The sequence below is a fragment of the Salmo salar genome, chromosome 19 (genome assembly GCF_965601325.2).
Source record: "Salmo salar chromosome 19, fSalSal1, whole genome shotgun sequence".
NCBI lineage: Eukaryota > Metazoa > Chordata > Actinopteri > Salmoniformes > Salmonidae > Salmo > Salmo salar.
In genome coordinates, this window is record NC_138309.1 from 18,932,617 (window position 1) to 18,952,245 (window position 19,629).

The window sequence follows — 19,629 nt, forward strand, 5'->3', positions numbered from 1 at the left end:
CCATATTGTAATAAGTCGATTTGCAGAATGCACAAAGAACACACAACTGTTTTAAGGCACTGTTTGAGAATCCCAATGAAGTCAAACAAATAGCAGCGATACCAAACACAGGGGCCCAGTTTAACTGTGAATCTGCAGCGACAGAGACATCCCACTGATGTATACAGTGAGCTGTAAAACAGGGGTTGTCTGATTTGTTGGTTAAGCTCTGAAAATGCTCTTTAGAAAACCACACCCCTCCTGTATTGTAAATAAACATGTCTCACATTGGGAGCTGTTTGTGTTTCTTCTGTTGAATCATGGTTTGCATCCCAAATGGCACTCTATTCCTTATATACTGCACTACTTCTGGGGCCCTGGTCAAAAGTAGTGCACTATATAGGGAAAAGCATGCCATTTGTGACATAATCATCAGAATTAAGACCTTCAGAACAGCGGGCGGGTGACGTGTTTTCACTAAGGAAATTACATTACATTATTCCTGCTCTAGTCCCTTAAATCTATTTCTATTTCGTGGCTTGTATGCCTGTTGGGTTTCAGTATGTACTAAACAGAAACCAAAGACAATTGCATTTAGCTTAATTAATGGGGTGGCCTATTCAGAAAAATTCTGAGAAGAAAGCAAAAGACGTCAACATTCTGTTTTAACAGAGGCCCAATCAGAGATGAATTGCTACTTTATATTTTTGCAAGGCTTAATGTTGTGGGAATTATCCAATCAAACAAACATGGCTGGGAAGGACCTCTTTAACCCAGAATGCCAAAAGTGCAGGTTTAATTGTGTTTTTAGCAGATAACGGTGAGGAGTTAATGTTGCAAAACCAAACTGTGGTGAATTCAGATTTATTTTCAAGTGCAGTTTAAAAAATATATATTTTAATGTAAAGTTTTGGTAGAGTGATGCAAGAGTTTCATATTTTTGATCAGAGTAAAAGCGAAATGAATTTTTTTCTCATGTGTAAAAGTTGATAGAAAAATAACTCAATGGTTCAAAAGAAATTCATAAAAGTTTATATAATTCCCATGAATATATATATATATATACTGTATGTTTTATAGAGTCCCAAATTGAGCAAAAAGTCAATATCATACAATTTCTTCAAAGGTTTATTCATTGTTTTGTGGAAGTAACCATAGACTAACAAAATAAATGTTTACATAAAAGCAAAATCAGACAATACAATGAGATATTATGCATTTGGTCATTGGATAACAATCCAGTCTCTATCAAAATGTTTTAACTCATAACTTAACAATAAAAAAAGACTATTCTCACCAACTTATTTTTTTACAATCCTTAATAATTTATAGATTTTCTAAAATATGACAAAAGTGAATTGCTTTCTGTTTGTCAGCATCTGTTTGAAAGCATGAGTTTTTGCACAGAAAAAAAAGTACAGTACCGGACCGAAGCCTTGGGGTACATTTAGTTTGCTGACTGATTCTGTGTCCCTACAGGGTGTACAGGTAAAACAATGGCTGTTCTGTGCCTCTGAAGCCTCAACACATTGTTTTCCCCTTCAAATCAATCCCATAAATTCTCAATGACGCCTTTTCTTCTCTTTCTTTCTATTGGAGAACAGAGAGTTTAAAGTGCAGCTTTTAACGGTTTGCACATTCAAGAATAAGAGTCATTGCTAAAAGTAACTTTGTGCAGCTTTTCTAAATCACCCCTTGACCACAAGCACAGTCTAGGTTGTCAAACAATGGGCCCAAACAGCACAGAGAATTTAAAAAAGTGTAGATTCTGACACATAAACAGTACCTTGAAGATATACATACAATTAGTGAGTCGGCAGAAAATGGCTGACTAGTTACAATAACAGTCCAACTTGATTTCTCTCAGTTGTGTACTTGGCATTGGGTTGCTACAATGTAAATAACATACTTTATAAGTATTTAAGGAGGATTCTTTCCATTCGGTCAAAAAAGGAACACAACGCGTTATGGTTAAGTAAAACTTTGATACAGCAGAACAACCACTGCGATAAACAAACTCACAATAACAAATACTTGAACAATTGCTTTGCTGGCTGACAAAGAGATAATACTGAAAAGGCTAGTTATTTGTAATTTTTTGAGAAAGTCTCTCTTGTTCTCTCTCTCTGGCTTCTTGTAAACAGCCATTTGAATGTGATTCTGAACAGCTAAGCAGGAGTGAGTGTAGGATTAAACGGCATGGTGAGCTAGGCTGGGATTCAATCAAACCCGCCTTAGCAATGTTTACTCGGTGTCTTTATGTACAATATTCATCACATGCCCACGCACTTCTAATTCTGATACAGTACCCAAGACCAGTCTGTGAATTCATTTGACCATTGGAAAAATAACAACTGCGTAAATACTGCAATCCGGGTTGGATTAAATTGACCTCCTAGTCTTTTTTCCACTGTTGACGTACCTTGTTCTAAAGGAAAACATATAAGGGAGCAACACTGTACTTCATATAATACTACACTGATAACAGAAAGAAAAACATCCCTTTAGTTCATGGCCCTCTTTGATTAAACAGATACAGCACAGTGCCGACTAAACCTCCGACCCGAGTGTGTGTGGGTTTGCACGCCTGTCTGCTGGTCTGCCTGCGTGTGTGTGTGTGTGTGTGTGTGTGTGCACGTGAGCATGCCTGCTGTATGCTGGTGCTAGTTCAACATTTGCTTGCGCTTTCCAGTTTAAAAGCCTCGATAAGGATCCATCCCCTCTCAGAAATAAAACCCCAAGGCCGAGCTGTGGAAAACATGATGGTGGTTGTGACTAACAACAGCACAATGGATCTGCTGGTATCCTATCCATTCTGACCCTCAAGTGCTAGGTGTTAGTGTGTTTGGCTGGAGTGAAGTTTATCTATGTATTCACAGTTATTGTCTGTTTAGTTTAATTTCATTTAGCCACACACTGCTTTTTGTGTGTGTGTGTGTGTGTGTGTGTGTGTGTGTGTGTGTGTGTGTGTGTGTGTGTGTGTGTGTGTGTGTGTGTGTGTGTGTGTGTGTGTGTGTGTGTGTGTGTGTGTGTGTGTGTGTGTGTGTGTGTGTGTGTGTGTGTGTGTGTGTGTGTGTGTGTGTGTGTGTGTGTGTGTGTGTGTGTGTGTGTGTGTGTGTGTGTGTGTGTGTGTCTTGATAAATTAGAATAGTACACATGTTATTTAAGGTCAGCTAAATTCATTCACGTTGTAAGGCACATATTATGGAGGGGGGGAGTCCTTCAGAAGAAGCTTATAAGACCATATTATTTTGCCTCTTCAGATAGTCCTTTATGTTCCCAGAGGCACTCTGTACATTATTAACCACAAAGGGTGTGTTGCTTTGCTTCCAAAAAGGCACTTTGGCAAAAGTACAATACAAATTTCGGAGTATAAAAAAAAAAAATGAAATTCAGATACATCAAATAAGTTAACATAACAAAAGTGTCTCGTTCAGAACTGAACAATGCAGTTAACGATGATCATGTCAACACCTGTCTAAATCATGTGATGCAGGTCAAAACACAACCCACACACCAAAATAGGATGTCTTCAGTTCTGCTGCATGTTTACAGACAGAAAAAAGAGAGTACTTGTTTCTTGTTTTTGACTGTCTCTTCCGAGTGAGTTTTCAGAGGGAAGGTTGGTGTTGCATAGAGAGTAGAAGGGAAGATGAGTTGGAGACAGACGACTCCGTGATAGGTGCTAGTACTTCTGCACCAGAGGCACTTTGACAGTCTTTACTTCTGATATATGAGAGGACTTCTGGATGATGCAGCTGGTCGTCCCTGATCCGCTGCTGTCCTTTCCCTGCGCCAGGTTAGTCAAGGCCATGGCTGCGTTGATCTCTTTCCAGTACGTCTCATCTTTGCCCCGTACCTTCTCCTTCTGAACACCACCGCTGAACATAACACACAGAGAGACAACGAACGCAGAGTTAGAGAGAGATGAACGAACGCAGAGAAGAGAGAGATGAACGAACAGAGAGAAGAGAGAGAGATGAACGAACAGAGAGGAGAGAGGGAGAACAAACGCAGAGTTGGAGGAGAGGGAGCTCTACAAGTAGTTAATAATCATAAAAAGAGAAAAATCAATGTCCGAGAGAGCATGAAAACATACAGAAGGAATCTGTAAAATACACTCACTTGTCACATTTACTTGATCCATGGTCCATGGTTTCTGAAAGCACAACAGAAAAAGAGGTTAATTTAACGACGTACACCTTGGGGTCAATGAGGATTAATTAAGGACCGAGTTTGAGGGCTGGTGAGGAGTGCATGTGCGTGTGGGGTCAAATCTGTGCTGCAGTAACATGTGTTTTTGTTTCCACTTTTGATTCAGATGCAAAACAAATAGTAGCCATGTAATAATGGCCAAATCTTAACTAAAAAGGCACCGTTAACACCCGTATTTTGACATGAATAACAACTGCACTTTATTAAATATTTTTTATCCCAAACTGCATATACTTGTATTTTCATTTGGAAACAAATTAGACTGAGAAAATATGATAGAAATTAGAAAATAGGAATAAAAACGAGACAGAAAGGGGGAATAGAGAAAAAGCAAAGTAACTAAGAAAGGGACTTAACTTCCCATGCTGTTGGGACACATTCAGACACAGGAGCTGTTTATATCTCATAGAAAAAGCATTGGTCAGGAATTAAACAGTGAAGTCAGTAAACAATGAAAGCTATCAGTTCAACCAGTGTTTAAAACCAGGTCCATCTAATGTTCTGTGTTCTCACTAGCCAGACCCTTAGGTAGAAGGGCAGTTATGGTGGTGTGTGTGTGTGCGTTGAGGTAATGGTGGCACAGCCGCAGAAGGCCTCCTGTACTCTTACTACCTGCCAAGCTGCAGAGAGCTTCGAGAGGGGGTAGTGGGTAGGGTGGTGATTGGAGGGGGGCAGGTTTGGGCCCAGGGCTCCAGCAGCCTCTGCCTAGCGGTGAATTCTACCCAGTGATGATGATGACTGGCTTGGCACCCTCCAATAAAAGAGATCTGGATTTCCTGCTCATAAAGCCTCCAGGCACACCCTTCGAAAAACATACAGCCAGGGCCAATGAACTGCTTTTAAGGAGGGAGCGTGCAAGAAGACAAAACTAAGAGGCAACCTGTGAGTGTCTGTCTGTCATTGTAAAATAAGAATTTGTTCTTAACTGAATTGCCTAGTTAAATAAAGGTAAAAAAATATATATATATAATTGAGCTTAGCATTAGGCAAGACCAGGCGACTGATTGGAGGTGAGGTAAGGCTCTCTCTCTCAATTTCAATTTAAGGGGCTTTATTGGCATGGGAAACAAATGTTTACATTGCCAAAGCAAGTGAAATAGATAATAAACAAAAGTGAAATAAACAATTAAAAAAATGTACAGTAAATATTACACTCACAAAAGGTCCAAAAGATTACAGACATTTAAAATGTAAAATTCTCTCTCTCTCTGTGTGTATGTGTCTCGCTCTCTGACGCCAGCTGCTTTCATTTAGGATGATTGCCCTCCCAGATCGCCCTATAGACACAGAGGCAGGGAGGAGAGACAGACGCTTGCCTCGCACCACATTCCCGCAAAGAAAATGTTCGTAACATGTACGAGTCCCTTTAACAAGCAGCCACTTGTACCGCCACCACTGCAAATCATCGCCGACTGGGTGTTTTGACCATTTTTTACGCTAATAAAAATTCAGTCGCACATTTACGCTGGAATTTGTTCCCACGCTTCTTATAGGTGGTGAGGGAAGGAGGGTCGGGTGGGGACAGAGTTATTAGGTTACTTAGAGAAAGTCAATTCTCCTACACAGCTGTGGAGCTGGAAAACCATGTCCTTGCTTCTTCCTGCAAGGGTCTCAGAACCTCATTGACCGACACCGGAGAAAGGACAGGCGGTGCGCTCTGCAGTCTTTCACCTCACCCATTCAGTTTTCCAAAGACCTTAATCCGGAGTCTAGACCGGGAATACAGAATCGTGCAGGGCCACAGTATTCCTCCCCACACAAAAAAACTGTAGTAAATACTACAGTAATGTCCACAAAAACACTACAGTCCACAAAAAAACATTCTTTAACTATAGTAATACTACAGTATTTAATGTGCATATACCCTGCCCATTCCCCTCCCGCATATCCCAATTTGTGCCACCCATAAGTGAGAAACCGACATACCAAGTATAGACTATATTGTGCTAGTTCAGACCCCAGGTCTATCTACCTTCCTATAAGTCATGGAACATTTGCTCTTTCGGTATTTGTCTGTCAGGTAGGTTTCCTCAAGGAGAAAGCCCCCACTTCATGTCAAAGATAATAAAACAGAAATACTATAGTAAATACTTCCATAATGTCCACAAAACCACAACAGTAAATGCTACAGTTTTCTTGCCAAAGAAAACCGGCGACCCAGGAACCCCCATCATACTTTGGCAAAAAAGTTACATTTTCACATCTTTTCTTGCCATCAAGTGAATGATAATGGCAAGGAGAAGTAATCAATATTTTCAAATGCATAGATTTGGTAGATAGTTTTTCATTATTTTGACCTGCCCACATTATAGTTGGAAGAGGAAGTGTAAACTCTAACATAGCCTATTAGCTAGAAAGGTAACTCTAAACACATTTTCGCTAAGAGCAGCTGTTTAGCAGGTTAAACAAAGGTTAGCCATGTGTTGGCAAAAATGTACGTCCAAGTCAATAAAACTTACCAGCAGCCAGCAGCACTTGCCACACGAGTAGCCTATTCACGGCTGCTTTTTCAAAGCCTGTCAGATACTACAGTGAGTGTAATTGTCTCCAGTGACTGTAATTTACTCAATGTTAGGAGTTGAGAAATAAAGTTGACATTATTATTAGAAAGAAGATATTCTCCTCTTTTCTACTGAAGGTATGTAATAAAAAAAAAAAATGATGTTGTTGCTAGCGATATTCATACATTTTTTGGAGGGGGGAATCAATTTTAAATACAGTATATATACTTATTTTTCTTTGCAGTTTTGGCTGGACTACCTGAGAACGGCGCCGGAGGGGATGGCTCCTAACCAATTGTGCTAGTTTGTGTGTTTTTTGACGTTGTTTGTAACTTATTTTGTACGCAATGTTTCTGCCACCGTCTCTTATGACTGAAAATAACTTCTGGATATCAGAACAGTGATTACTCACCTCGTACTGGACGAAGATTTTTTCTTTAACGTGTCGGACGCAAAGGATTTACTGCTGATACCGGACCGGGCCCATTCCTTCGGCGAGTGGGTAACCCGCCTCTAACATCCGTCCTCTTCGCCAATGTGCAATCACTGGAGAAAAAACTGGATGATCTCCGTTCGAGACTATCCTACCAACGGGACGTTAAAAACTGTAATATCTTAAGTTTCACCGAGTCGTGGCTAAATGACGACATGGGTAATATACAGATGACTGTGTTTTCCGTGCATCGGCAAGACAGAACAGCTACCTCCGGTAAGACAAGGGATGGTGGTCTGTGTGTATTTGTCAATAACAGCTGGTGCGCGAAATCTAATATTAAAGAAGTCCCAAGGTTTTGCTCACCTGAGGTAGAGTATCTCATGATAAGCTGTAGACCACACTATTTAACAAGAGAGTTTTCATCTATATTTTTCGTAGCTGTCTATTTACCACCACAAAGTGATGCTGGCACTAAGACCGCACTCAACAAGAAGTATCAGGCCATATGCAAATAAGAAAATGCTAATCCAGAGGCGGCGCTCCTTGTGGCTGGGGACTTTAATGCAGGAAAACTTAAATCCGTTTTACCAAATTTCTATCAGCATGTCACGTGCAATCAGAGGGGGAAAAAACTAGACCACCAGTTCTCAACACACACAGAGACGCTTACAAAGCTCTCCCTCGCCCTCCATTTGGAAAATCTGACCATAATTCTATCCTCCTGATTCCTGCTTACAAGCAAAAACTAAAGCAGGAAGTACCAGTGACTCGCTCAATACGGAAACAACAGGACTTTTTTGCTAGCACAGACTGGAATATGTTCCGGGATTCATCCGATGGCATTGAGGACTATTCCACATCAGTCACCAGATTCATCAATAAGTGCATCAATGACGTCGACCCCACAGTGACTGTACGTACATACCCCAACCAGAAGCCATGGATTACAGGCAACATCCGCACTGAGCTAAAGGGACTATAATCCGGATGCTTATAAGAAATCCTGCTATGCCCTCTGACAAACCATCAAACAAGCAAAGCTTCAACACAGGACTAAGATTGAATCCTACTACACCGGCTCTGATGCTCGTTGGATGCGGCAGGGCTTGCAAACTATTACGGACTACAAAGGGAAGCCCAGCCGCGAGCTGCTCCGTGACACGAGCCTACCAGACGAGCTAAATTACTTCTATACGCTCTTCGAGGCAAGCAACACTAAAGCATGCATGAGAACACCAGCTGTTCCAGACGACTGTGTGATCACGCTCTCCAATGTGAGTAACATTCACAAGGCCACAGGGCCAGAAGGATTACCAGGACATGTACTCAGAGCATGCGCTGACCAACTGGCAAGGGTCTTCACTGACATTTTCAAACTGTCCCTGACAGAGTCTGTAATACCTGCATGTTTCAAGCAGACCACCATAGTCCCTGTGTCCAAGAACACCAAGGTAACCTGCCTAATTGACTCCTGACCCATAGCACTCACGTTCGTAGCCATGAAGTGCTTTGAAAGGCTGGTAATGGCTCACATCAACACCGTCATCTTAGAAACCCTAGACCCACTCCAATTCGCATACCGCCCCAACAGATCCACAGATGACGCCAGCTCTATTGCACATCACACTGCCCTTTTCTACCTGGACAAAAGGAACACCTACGTGAAATGTTGTTCATTGACTACAGCTCAGAGTTCAACACCATAGTGCTCTCAAAGCTCATCAATAAGCTAAGGACCCTGGGACTAAACACCTCCCTCTGCAACTGGATCCTGGACTTCCTGTCGGGCCGCCCCCAGGTGGTAAGGGTAGGCAACAACACATCTGCCACACTGATCCTCAACACCGGGGCCCCTCAGGGGTCTGTGCTTAGTCCCCTCCTGTACTCTCTGTTCACACACGACTTCCCCAGAAGACTGAAAAGATTTGGCATGGGTCCTCTGATTCTCACCCCTTGGTATGACAACTGCTCTGCATCCGACCGCAAGGCACTACATAGGGTATTGAGTACGGCCCAGTGCATCACTGAGGCCAAAGCTTACAGACATCCAGGACCTCTATACCAGACGGTGTCAGAGGAAGGCCCTAAAAATGGCCAAAGACTCCAGCTACCCAAGTCATAGACTGTTCTCTCTGCTACCACACGGCAAGCGGTACCAGAGTGCCAAGTCTAGGTCCAAAAGGCTCCTTAACAGCTTCTACCCCCAAGCCATAAGACTGCTGAACAATTAATCAAATGCCCACCCGGACTATTTACATTGAACCCCCCTCTTTTTTTACGCTGCTGCTACTCGCTGTTTATTATCGCTGCATAGTCACTTTACCCCTACCTACATGTAGAAATTACCTCAATTACCTCGTCTAACCTGTACCCCCGCACATTGACTAAGCTCCGGTACCCCCTGTATATAGCCTCGTTATTGTTATTTTATTGTGTAACTTTTTAAAACTTTTTCTTAACTCTTATTTTTCTTAAAACTGCACTGTTGGTTAAAGGCTTGTAAGTAAGCATTTCACGGTAAGGTCTGCACCTGTTGTATTCGGCACATGTCAGAAATATAATTTGATTTGATTTGAGATGGAGATAGAGAGGGAGATGAAAATCTAGAAATAGAGAGATTAGAAATAGAACAAACCACAGATTGGATTTCAGGTTTCAACTGTTTAGCACATTCCAGAAAAATCCTCAAATACTTGTCAGGCCAAATCTCTCTCTCCTTCTTTTCCTTTCTCTCTTTTGGTTCTTATCTCTCGCTTCATCTCGAGTCTCTCCTCCTCTCTCTCACGCTCCCTCATTCCTTCTCTTTATCAGTCTCAACTGTGTTTTTTCTTTCTCTCTCTTTACTTCTCTCTCTGTCTTTCCTCTGACTGAAGTGACTAACAGTAACACGCTAGATTTAAGGTGCTTCAGATTGACCGTTCTCAAGCAGTCCAGCCAAAACAAATGCAATTATGTTTCTCCCTTTGATTTCACAAGGAAAAACTATATCTGTTATATGTCAAGAACTAGCATTTCTTCCACGGCGTCACAGGCCATTTAAAAGCCTTGAAATTATAACAGTGTTTTTTTCCTCTTCTCCTTCCTCTCCCTTTCCAGCTCTCTGAATTCTGACCAGATTGACTTTTGCTGACTCTATCTGACAATATTAGAGGAAATATTAGGCCTCATTCTCTTACTTTGATAGACTGGTGTAATACATGACAAGAATTTGCAGTGGTCTACTCTACATTACTAACTAGTGGAAATTATCCAATGGATTATGATCATTTCCTGGTTAGAAAAAGTGAAGGCACAATAACATAAGCTTGCTTCCCCTATTTTGATAGTGGGCGAGCAGGCACTTGGTTTGCTCTATTACTCAGGTGTCAATTGTTTAAGCTAATGTACGTAGCTAGCTAGTGCTGTAGACTCCAGCATATTCCATGTATCTCCATCTATTCTCTCGGATTAATACCAGTGCTACAGACAGGATTGGGACTGATTCAAATATGCTCCATTCATTCATTTAGTATAATAACAGGTATGTAATTACATCCCAATTACATTGTTTTCATGTGTTGGAGGTTGTTATGTTACTAAATTCAAATATTAGCTCAATATTTGCTATCGTGTCAGACAGTCAGGGAAGGCCTATTGATAGGTTGCCAATGACGACAAGCCATACAGCAGACAACAAAAACAATACTAGGGTATCATAGTGATAAAAAAAAAGATATATTTGTCTTACAGTTTCTTTAATCTGACTTTTCTGTTGTTTCCATTGCAACAGGCACACTCAATCAAGCAGATACAGTACATGTTTTTTTATGATTTTAAGAGTATTTGGACCCAGGTCTGGTCTGCAGAGCTCTCTGAGCAGCGAGGCTGTGAAGCGGCTGTGGGTTCCAGTTCAGTATGTTTCAGAGCAGGGCAGCCAGTGTCCAGATGCTATTCAATCCCCCCAATGTCCCATAAAAAACATGTTTGTGTGAGGCCTCCTGCAGCCTCGGAGCAGAGCGGAGGGTGTGGTCGCACGCGTCGTCTACCCAGAATCCCCCGAGACCCCGACCCGGCCAGAATACAATAGAGTCGAGTACATCCAATCGGAGCAGGCACACTTCCAACCTCCTTTGCCTAAAACATCTAAAACTCGGATTTTTTAAAACAAAAACGGTGCCAAAGAAACTATAAATTGTCAATAAATCATAGTGGAACCTTTAATTATTTGTATTTTCTTTTGGGGCTTTTTTCTCCTGCTTTGCTAAGGAACCGAAAGTCATGCAGTCGACTTTGCTGCTACCTTTCTGTTATACTGAAGTGATGGTTTCTGGTGTTGTGCTGAAGGTCCAAAAACACTAGCTCACTTAACATCACGGTGGGTAATAGAGGTTGAACACAGTGAAGAAAAACCTGAAACAAAACAAGCAAAAACGAACTGACAAATGAGACAGAGAATAGAGTACACCTGCTTAGAGAGGATGGGTATGTTTTATCACAACCAGCTGCTGCTGTTGTTAGCAACACACAACAATAAACACACCGCACCGGCCCGTGGTGCACAAACCAAAGGCTGCGCTAGATTAGTAGACAAAAAAAACACACACTCACGCACACGCAGTCAATGAGCTCAGCCTATTCCCCCTTTGGCTCCTGACAGCCAGACGAAAGAGAAGCGAGAAACACATCTCAGATGGGACGGACACAATCACAGACACCCCACTGATGCCAGAGGTCAACTGACCAATAGAGAGCTGGACAGCCCAATGATCACCCAATTATGTGACCCTGGTGACTGGAGAATGCCAATCAGTGAGCTATGACTCAGGAGTTACAGTATTAGCTTCTGTCCCAAATGGCACACTATTCTCTACATAGTGCACTACTTTCGACCAAAGCCCTTTGGGCTCTGGTCAAAAGTAGTGCACTACATATGGAAAAGGGTGCTATTTGGGAAGCATCCATATAGATGAGTAACTCTGACTGTTCCCGTCTCGAAGAGGGAAGAAACCGTTCAGACCACAACCAATCTTTCAGCACAACTTACTGGATAGGAAACATTATGGGACAACTTAACTCTCAGTTACTTTACAATAAGGTGAATGTGCAGACAATAGGAGTTCTTGCACAGATAAAAATGTACCAAATACGTTATCCAGTCATGATTGTTGCAACCGAGCTGTAAAAATATCTTCCTCTACCCATACCTAAAAAAAGAAATATGGACCCTACCTTTCTTCTCAAACAACAAACACACAACAGAGAGGAAAGAGAGTAAGGCAGACAAACACACAGACAAACTGTACAGACATGCTGTATAGACTGTCACTAGTGACACGGTGGAGGGCTTGGCTTTTTCCTATTCTTTTCCTGGTGGTTTTAAATGGTCTGTTCTTTTTTTATAATGTCAAGGGGAGTCTGTGAATGAAGTTAGGGATGTCTTGGCACTCCTCTCGCCATCCCTCCTTCCTTCCTTCTCTCCCTGGGGCAACGATCTCTGGGGCAACGATCCACTCCGAGGCTGGGGATCCATGGGCCCTTACTGGCACTGGCCTGGCCTGCCAGGACCCAGGGGCACACTGAGCCAGTTACACTCCGACATAGAGAAAAAGAGACAGAACTTATGGAAAATTAGCCGTCACTGCCTACTTTGCTTACAATGCCCTGGCTTTAAGTTCATAACTTTAACATTGTAAAAAGTAAGTTCAATGGCAGAGTCATGTCTTAAGTGTAGAACTAATAATGACTCAATAACACATGCTTTCTGGGAATCCTATGAAGTCCACAAGTTGTGGGTGGAGCTAGAAAGTTGGCTGTCAGAAGTATTACAATGTAAACGCACGTTTAATCCGTCTGTCTGCATATTTCAAGATATGGCATATGGGGGTGTAATGGGATACCCGATGGGTTGGACGATTCTCTTATCACTCATCTTGAAAAACCTAAACTAAAAACCTTGGAAATCAAGTTTCATTAACACAATGGAAAATATTGAAAGTGCGTCGGCAACGGAGAGAAACAAAATGGTGCAGTTTCAGGCCATATGGCAGAAAGGGATGCAGGCGCTGGAGATGGGGGTGACTGCCTGTGGGTCTGGGTAAGTTTGATGTAGTAGATGTTTCTATAATGTTGTCCTTTGTATGTGTATGTTTTGTATTGTTTATAAAAGATACAATTAAATCTTTAAAAAAAAAAATATATTATTAAGGAAGTTCACAAAACCAGTGAGTAAGGCCAAAATAGGTATTCAAAAAATATGGCATTCTATTGTTTTATATTTTGCATAAACTTTTATACTCCAGTGAGATACAGTACATTAATCCAAACTAGCAGGCAATATTACAGAGTATTAGCATTCAAACCAGACCATTTCACCTTTCAAGGGATCCATCCCAAATAGCACCCTATTCCCTACATAGTGCACTACTTTTGACCAAAGCCCTGTGGGCCCTGATCAAAAGTACACACTAGGGTTCCTCAAGGTTTCTTTGGGAAGGGTGATGGTTCTATGTGGAACCACACTGACCCAAAGCCCTGTAATGGCTCTTTGCAGTTCAGTAAAGGGTTCTTTCCTCTTTTAGTGATAATTCAAATGTAGAGGCGGCGGCTCAATATAATATTTTGGGGCGTGGTTTTCTCACAGCTCTTTTTGTGTAACAGTAAGTGAGTGTGTCATTCCAGTTGATCTAATCTGTCGGGTTCTGCTATTATAGGATTATGGCCAGCGATGATGTTTTGTGAAAAACGTCTGTATGGCCTTTGGTCAATTGAGAACGGTTGACTAAGTCAACCGTTGCTGTTGCAGCGCTAGCACAGCCCGTTGCAACACCCGTTGCAGCGCTAGCACACCTGATTCAACTTGTTAATAAACACAATAATAAAACCAATGGAAATTTTACAGTATAATATGGCTATTCAAATCAGAATTTAAAAAACTGTTTGGTTCTACAAAGAACCATAAAAAAACAATTCAATATAGCACCAAAAAGGGTGGTAAACATAGCGGAACCATTTTTTGGTGCTAAATACAACCTTTTTTAATGGTTCTTTAGAGCATACAGGTTCATTTAGAACCTTATGAGGAGGATTTTTTATAGAACCTTCAAAAAAAGGTTCCATATACAGTGAGGGAAAAAAGTATTTGATCCCCTGCTGATTTTGTACGTTTGCCCACTGACAAAGAAATGATCAGTCTATAATTTTAATGGTAGGTTTATTTGAACAGTGAGAGACAGAATAACAACAACAAAAAATCCAGAAAAACGCATGTCAAAAATGTTATAAATTGATTTGCATTTTAATGAGGGAAATAAGTATTTGACCCCTCTGCAAAACATGACTTAGTACTTGGTGGCAAAACCCTTGTTGGCAATCACAGAGGTCAGACATTTCTTGTAGTTGGCCACCAGGTTTGCACACATCTCAGGAGGGATTTCGTCCCACTCCTCTTTGCAGATCTTCTCCAAGTCATTAAGGTTTCGAGGCTGACGTTTGGCAACTCGAACCTTCAGCTCCCTCCACAGATTTTCTATGGGATTAAGGTCTGGAGACTGGCTAGGCCACTCCAGGACCTTAATGTGCTTCTTCTTGAGCGACTCCTTTGTTGCCTTGGCCGTGTGTTTTGGGTCATTGTCATGCTGGAATACCCATCCACGACTCATTTTTAATGCCCTGGCTGAGGGAAGGAGGTTCTCACACAAGATTTGGCGGTACATGGCCCCGTCCATCGTCCCTTTGATGCGGTGAAGTTGTCCTGTCCCCTTAGCAGAAAAACACCCCCAAAGCATAATGTTTCCACCTCCATGTTTGACGGTGGGGATGGTGTTCTTGGGGTCATAGGCAGCATTCCTCCTCCTCCAAACACGGCAAGTTGAGTTGATGCCAAAGAGCTCCATTTTGGTCTCATCTGACCACAACACTTTCACCCAGTTGTCCTCTGAATCATTCAGATGTTCATTGGCAAACTTCAGATGAGCATGTATATGTGCTTTCTTGAGCAGGGGGACCTTGCGGGCACTGCAGGATTTCAGTCCTTCACGGCGTAGTGTGTTACCAATTGTTTTCTTGGTGACTATGGTCCCAGCTGCCTTGAGATCATTGACAAGGTCCTCCCGTGTAGTTCTGGGCTGATTCCTCACCGTTCTCATGATCATTGCAACTCCACGAGGTGAGATCTTGCATGGAGCCCCAGGCCGAGGGAGATTGACAGTTCTTTTGTGTTTCTTCCATTTGCGAATAATCGCACCAACTGCTGTCACCTTCTCACCAAGCTGCTTGGCGATGGTCTTGTAGCCCATTCCAGCCTTGTGTAGGTCTACAATCTTGTCCCTGACATCCTTGGAGAGCTCTTTGGTCTTGGCCATGGTGGAGAGTTTGGAATCTGATTGATTGATTGATTCTGTGGACAGGTGTCTTTTATAGAGGTAACAAACTGAGATTAGGAGCACTCCCTTTAAGAGTGTGCTCCTAATCTCAGCTCGTTACCTGTATAAAAACACCTGGGAGCCAGAAATCTTTCTGATTGAGAGGGGGTCAAATACTTATTTCCCTCATTATAATGCAAATAAATGTATAATATTTTTGACATGCGTTTTTCTGGATTTTTGTTGTTGTTATTCTGTCTCTCACTGTTCAAATAAACCTACCATTAAAATTATAGACTGATCATTTCTTTGTCAGTGGGCAAACGTACAAAATCAGCAGGGGATCAAATACTTTTTTCCCTCACTGTAGCACCAAAAAGGGTTACATTATGGTTACAAGCCAAATAAACCTTATTTGGCACAATTTAGAACCATTTGTTTTTAGTGTGTAGTGCACTATATAGGGAATAATCTGCTGCATGGGATGCACTCTAGGTTTCAGATTTTCAGCCCATAAATCTATCACGGCTGCAGCATGTAGCTGAGTTGAATAATCCTCTGGTAAGTCGTAAATTTATGGCCACAGAGGAGCCATTGTACTGGGAGGAATGGTATGTGTCCCAAATGGCACCCAATTTTCTATTTTACGAACTACTTTTGACCAGAGCCCATAGGACTTTGGTCAAAAGTAGTGCACTACATAGGGAATAGGATTCCATTTGGGGCACATACCTGGATTCAGGTCAGAAGTCACTGTAAACAATTCCTGCTAGTTTGTAAATGTTACATTATTGTCCTCTTTCTGGTAAGAACCACAGATCTTGCTGTAGGTAGGTGCATGCAATAACAGGTACCTATTAATAATCTAGTAGTAGTAGTAATAACATCCAGGCTATCTGAGTTTAGATATAATAGACATTAACAATCCCAGATCCAGCTAGATACATCAACTATAATATCAGAAATATGCTCCCTGTAGAACTGTTTTAAAACGGCTTGGTCTGTCCTTTTTCCACGACGTCTGCGAAGCAGATGACACGGACCACGACATTCTCAGACCACGATGCATCATTCAGTGATGGGGGGGGGGGGGAGATAAAAACATTCCCAAAATAGGAATCACACTTTGTCTTTGGAGATGAAGAAATACTAAGTGATTGGTGTGTTTAAACATGGCTGTGTCTCAGAGCGTCTGAGTGTTTACCAGTGGCTTAAACACTAGCTAATCAGAGTCACATCGCCAGCCAAATGAGAGGGTTAGAGAGAAGCGCCTTTCAATCAGAAAGTAAATACATTGTTAACTAAAGTGCTCCTTTTGTGTGGTGTGTGTGTGTGTGTGTGTGTGTGTGTGTGTGTGTGTGTGTGTGTGTGTGTGTGTGTGTGTGTGTGTGTGTGTGTGTGTGTGTGTGTGTGTGTGTGTGTGTGTGTGTGTGTGTGTGTGTGTGTGTGTGTGTGTGTGTGTGTGTGTGTGTGTGCTGCCAGGCAATGTGAACTAAAAGAGAAACGTCAACCATCATCATCAGAACCTTGGAAGATCAGAACCTCGGCAGGGATGAGCGTGACAGAGATTCATACATGTCTGCCTGCCGCAGATGGTTGGCACGGAAACGGTCATCACGACAGCGAGCTCCGCTCTTCCTGCTGTTAGAGATTGAGGTTAGATTTGTACACCAGCTCTATCGGAGCCATGTCTGATATCTGTGGATCAGTTCGTGCATACTTCAAAAACACTGACCGAACAACCACAGAGGAGTATGGGTCGCTGGGGACGTATGAATATGGTAACGATATCCCCCGATGACGTTGAACGAGCGGTTGAGGTGAGTCTCAGAACGGGCCTCATGGTTAAACTATCCAACAGATGCCTTATCATTATCCTCTGTTGGATTGAACAGGTACAGGCAAAACAACATGGTGCTCTGAACCACAGAGCTGGAGTTATTTCCGCTCCAAGTCTTTCTCAATAATCCTGGTCCTTTAAGACAAATAGAAGTTGTTTGCAGTACACAAAAAGCACAGGAAAAAAAAGAATATACACCAAACTCTTGTGTAAACACAATTTGCTTTGGATTTTTAAGTGTTTTCTTGGACTAAAATAGCCCATTCTGGAGTTAGAACACAAATGATATGTTTGCTGTGCACTCTCAGCATCATTACGTTGCAATTTCCTCACAGTGGGTTGAAACTCAAGGCCCTTACATAGTGTTTGTGTGTGTGTGTGGTACGTCCATGAGAGAGCCTTGACCGTTCAGACCACTCCTGGTCACACCTTCTCCTCTGTCATTAAAAAGATTCCGCAGCCGTCCCATGAGAACACTACTGTGGACAATTGTTTGAGGCATGAGGCTGTTCTTTTATTTTTTTTAAATAGAACCAATTTGTGTTTTGTGTGGACTCGGGGTGAGTGAGTCAGTTAACCCAGCTGTATTTTGTGATCTGCTGATTGTTGGGTTCTGCTGCCTGCGTGTTTTTGGGCGCTCCTCAAACCTTGACGCTGATGACTTAAAAACGATCATTTTGAGAAATGCCTCACATTAATCTCCACTCCTGACGTCTATGTTAGGAGTTTCACTATAAACAGAGCCTGGGTGATGGTTGTCAGTTCACACTTTACTTCTCTATGCAACCGATTGTTCCAGTCTGAATGAACCAGGCTCGTTCTGTTCTCTTCTGTTCTGTTAGCATCACATCCAGTTTCTGTCTGGTTGGTGGCGGCTAACATTTATCTCATAAATATAAAACCAGCCCAACCGAACCGAACCCAGCCCTCCTTTTCTTTCCATGTACTTATCCACACACACACCCTTCTTACACCCACAACATCAAGCCAAGATAAAGATCGGCATCTAGCCAGGATTCCACTTCTGTCTGTCACCATGAGCACTACCCACCACGCCCACAGAGATACAATGATGCTAACACCTACATCACAGTAGATTCTCTTCTCTACACTACAGCAGGCCCTGCTTTTTGGAAAGGACCTGATTTACTTCACTTCTTAACATCGCATTATGAATGTTCTAGAAGAGATGGTTTAGTCTGTGTGGAAAAGGCTGTATTCTACCGGACACATCAGCACTTACTCACTCATTCCAGCCTTTCAACTGAAAACCACTGACTGATGGACAGAGATAAAGAGAGAAAGGTCAGTGCCAGGGATGGGATCCCCCCTTTTCTACTTATTCTAAAAGTTAAGATCTTTCACGCACACACACAAGACCTTAGTGAGTCTTGGCTGCTGGGTTGTTCTTTTGGAACAGCCTCTGTCCTCCTCCCTCCCTCCATCCCTCCTCATCCCTCCTTTATTATTACGAAAGGGTGGAAAGAAGGATCCGTGGCCAGTCCTCCCGTCCCTGCCTGCACTAGCTGGATTCCTAAAATGAGTCTCATCTACTGCAAGTGGAATCCACATCCATCAATGTCACACAGAGGCTTATTGTCCCCCTACAGACCCAGTAAAGTATTGTATTCTCAGCTCGCTGTGGCCGCCTAACGCTAGTGTCATCTAAATGACATATTCTCCCATCACTCCACGAATGCTACGTTCAGTGACATTTCTCTTTTCTAAAATCGAATGTTTCCGACTTTCCACCCGTTCAACGGAATTGTACTGCTGCTGTATAAAGCATTACAGTACTTTGCTTATTTTATAAACGAGCTGAGAGGAATGGAGGATTCAAACTGCATATACAGTACTATAGCTCATTAGACGAGATGAAAAGCTGACCAGCTCCACTGATAATGTTCAAGACCTTTTCTTTTTCTTTCCTGATATAACCGAAACCGTGTGAAACAGTAAACATTACAGATGGTGGACACACTCTCTCTGTCATCATTCTAAAGCACCTCCCGTGTCGGGCTGGTAGCTAAGCTACTAAACTACTAACCCTTTCCATTTAGGGAGATGGGATTTATAAGTGCCTTTTAAACAGATTTTTAAACAGCGTACACACATAGACTACAGTACAATTCTCCTGGATTGAATAACTGTCTTGCATTGCTGTGACCTAATTCAACAAACCTCTATGAGTCCCCGGGGTCCTGTCAAACACTACTGTTTTCATTTAACATATTTTGTAATCGTTAAATGTTGCCTGCTAGCATTTGTAACAAGTCACTTTAATGCTATAAAATACAGGTGAGCTTGAATCTTAACGCG

The 19,629-nt window shown here is 42.2% G+C and overlaps 1 protein-coding gene across 1 annotated transcript in view; it reads right to left on the reverse strand.

Moving 5' to 3' along the window:
* Positions 1–1,089: 1,089 nt before the first annotated feature.
* LOC106578547 (homeobox protein Mohawk) overlaps positions 1,090–19,629 on the reverse strand; it is a 33,416-nt gene continuing 14,876 nt past the window's right edge. The window contains exons 7-8 of the mRNA XM_014157492.3: positions 4,105–4,138; positions 1,090–3,860 (exon numbers count right to left, since the gene is read on the reverse strand). Coding sequence (XP_014012967.1) covers positions 3,665–3,860; positions 4,105–4,138 — 230 coding nt within the window. The 3' untranslated portion in view covers positions 1,090–3,664. The remainder of the gene's footprint in view (positions 3,861–4,104; positions 4,139–19,629) is intronic.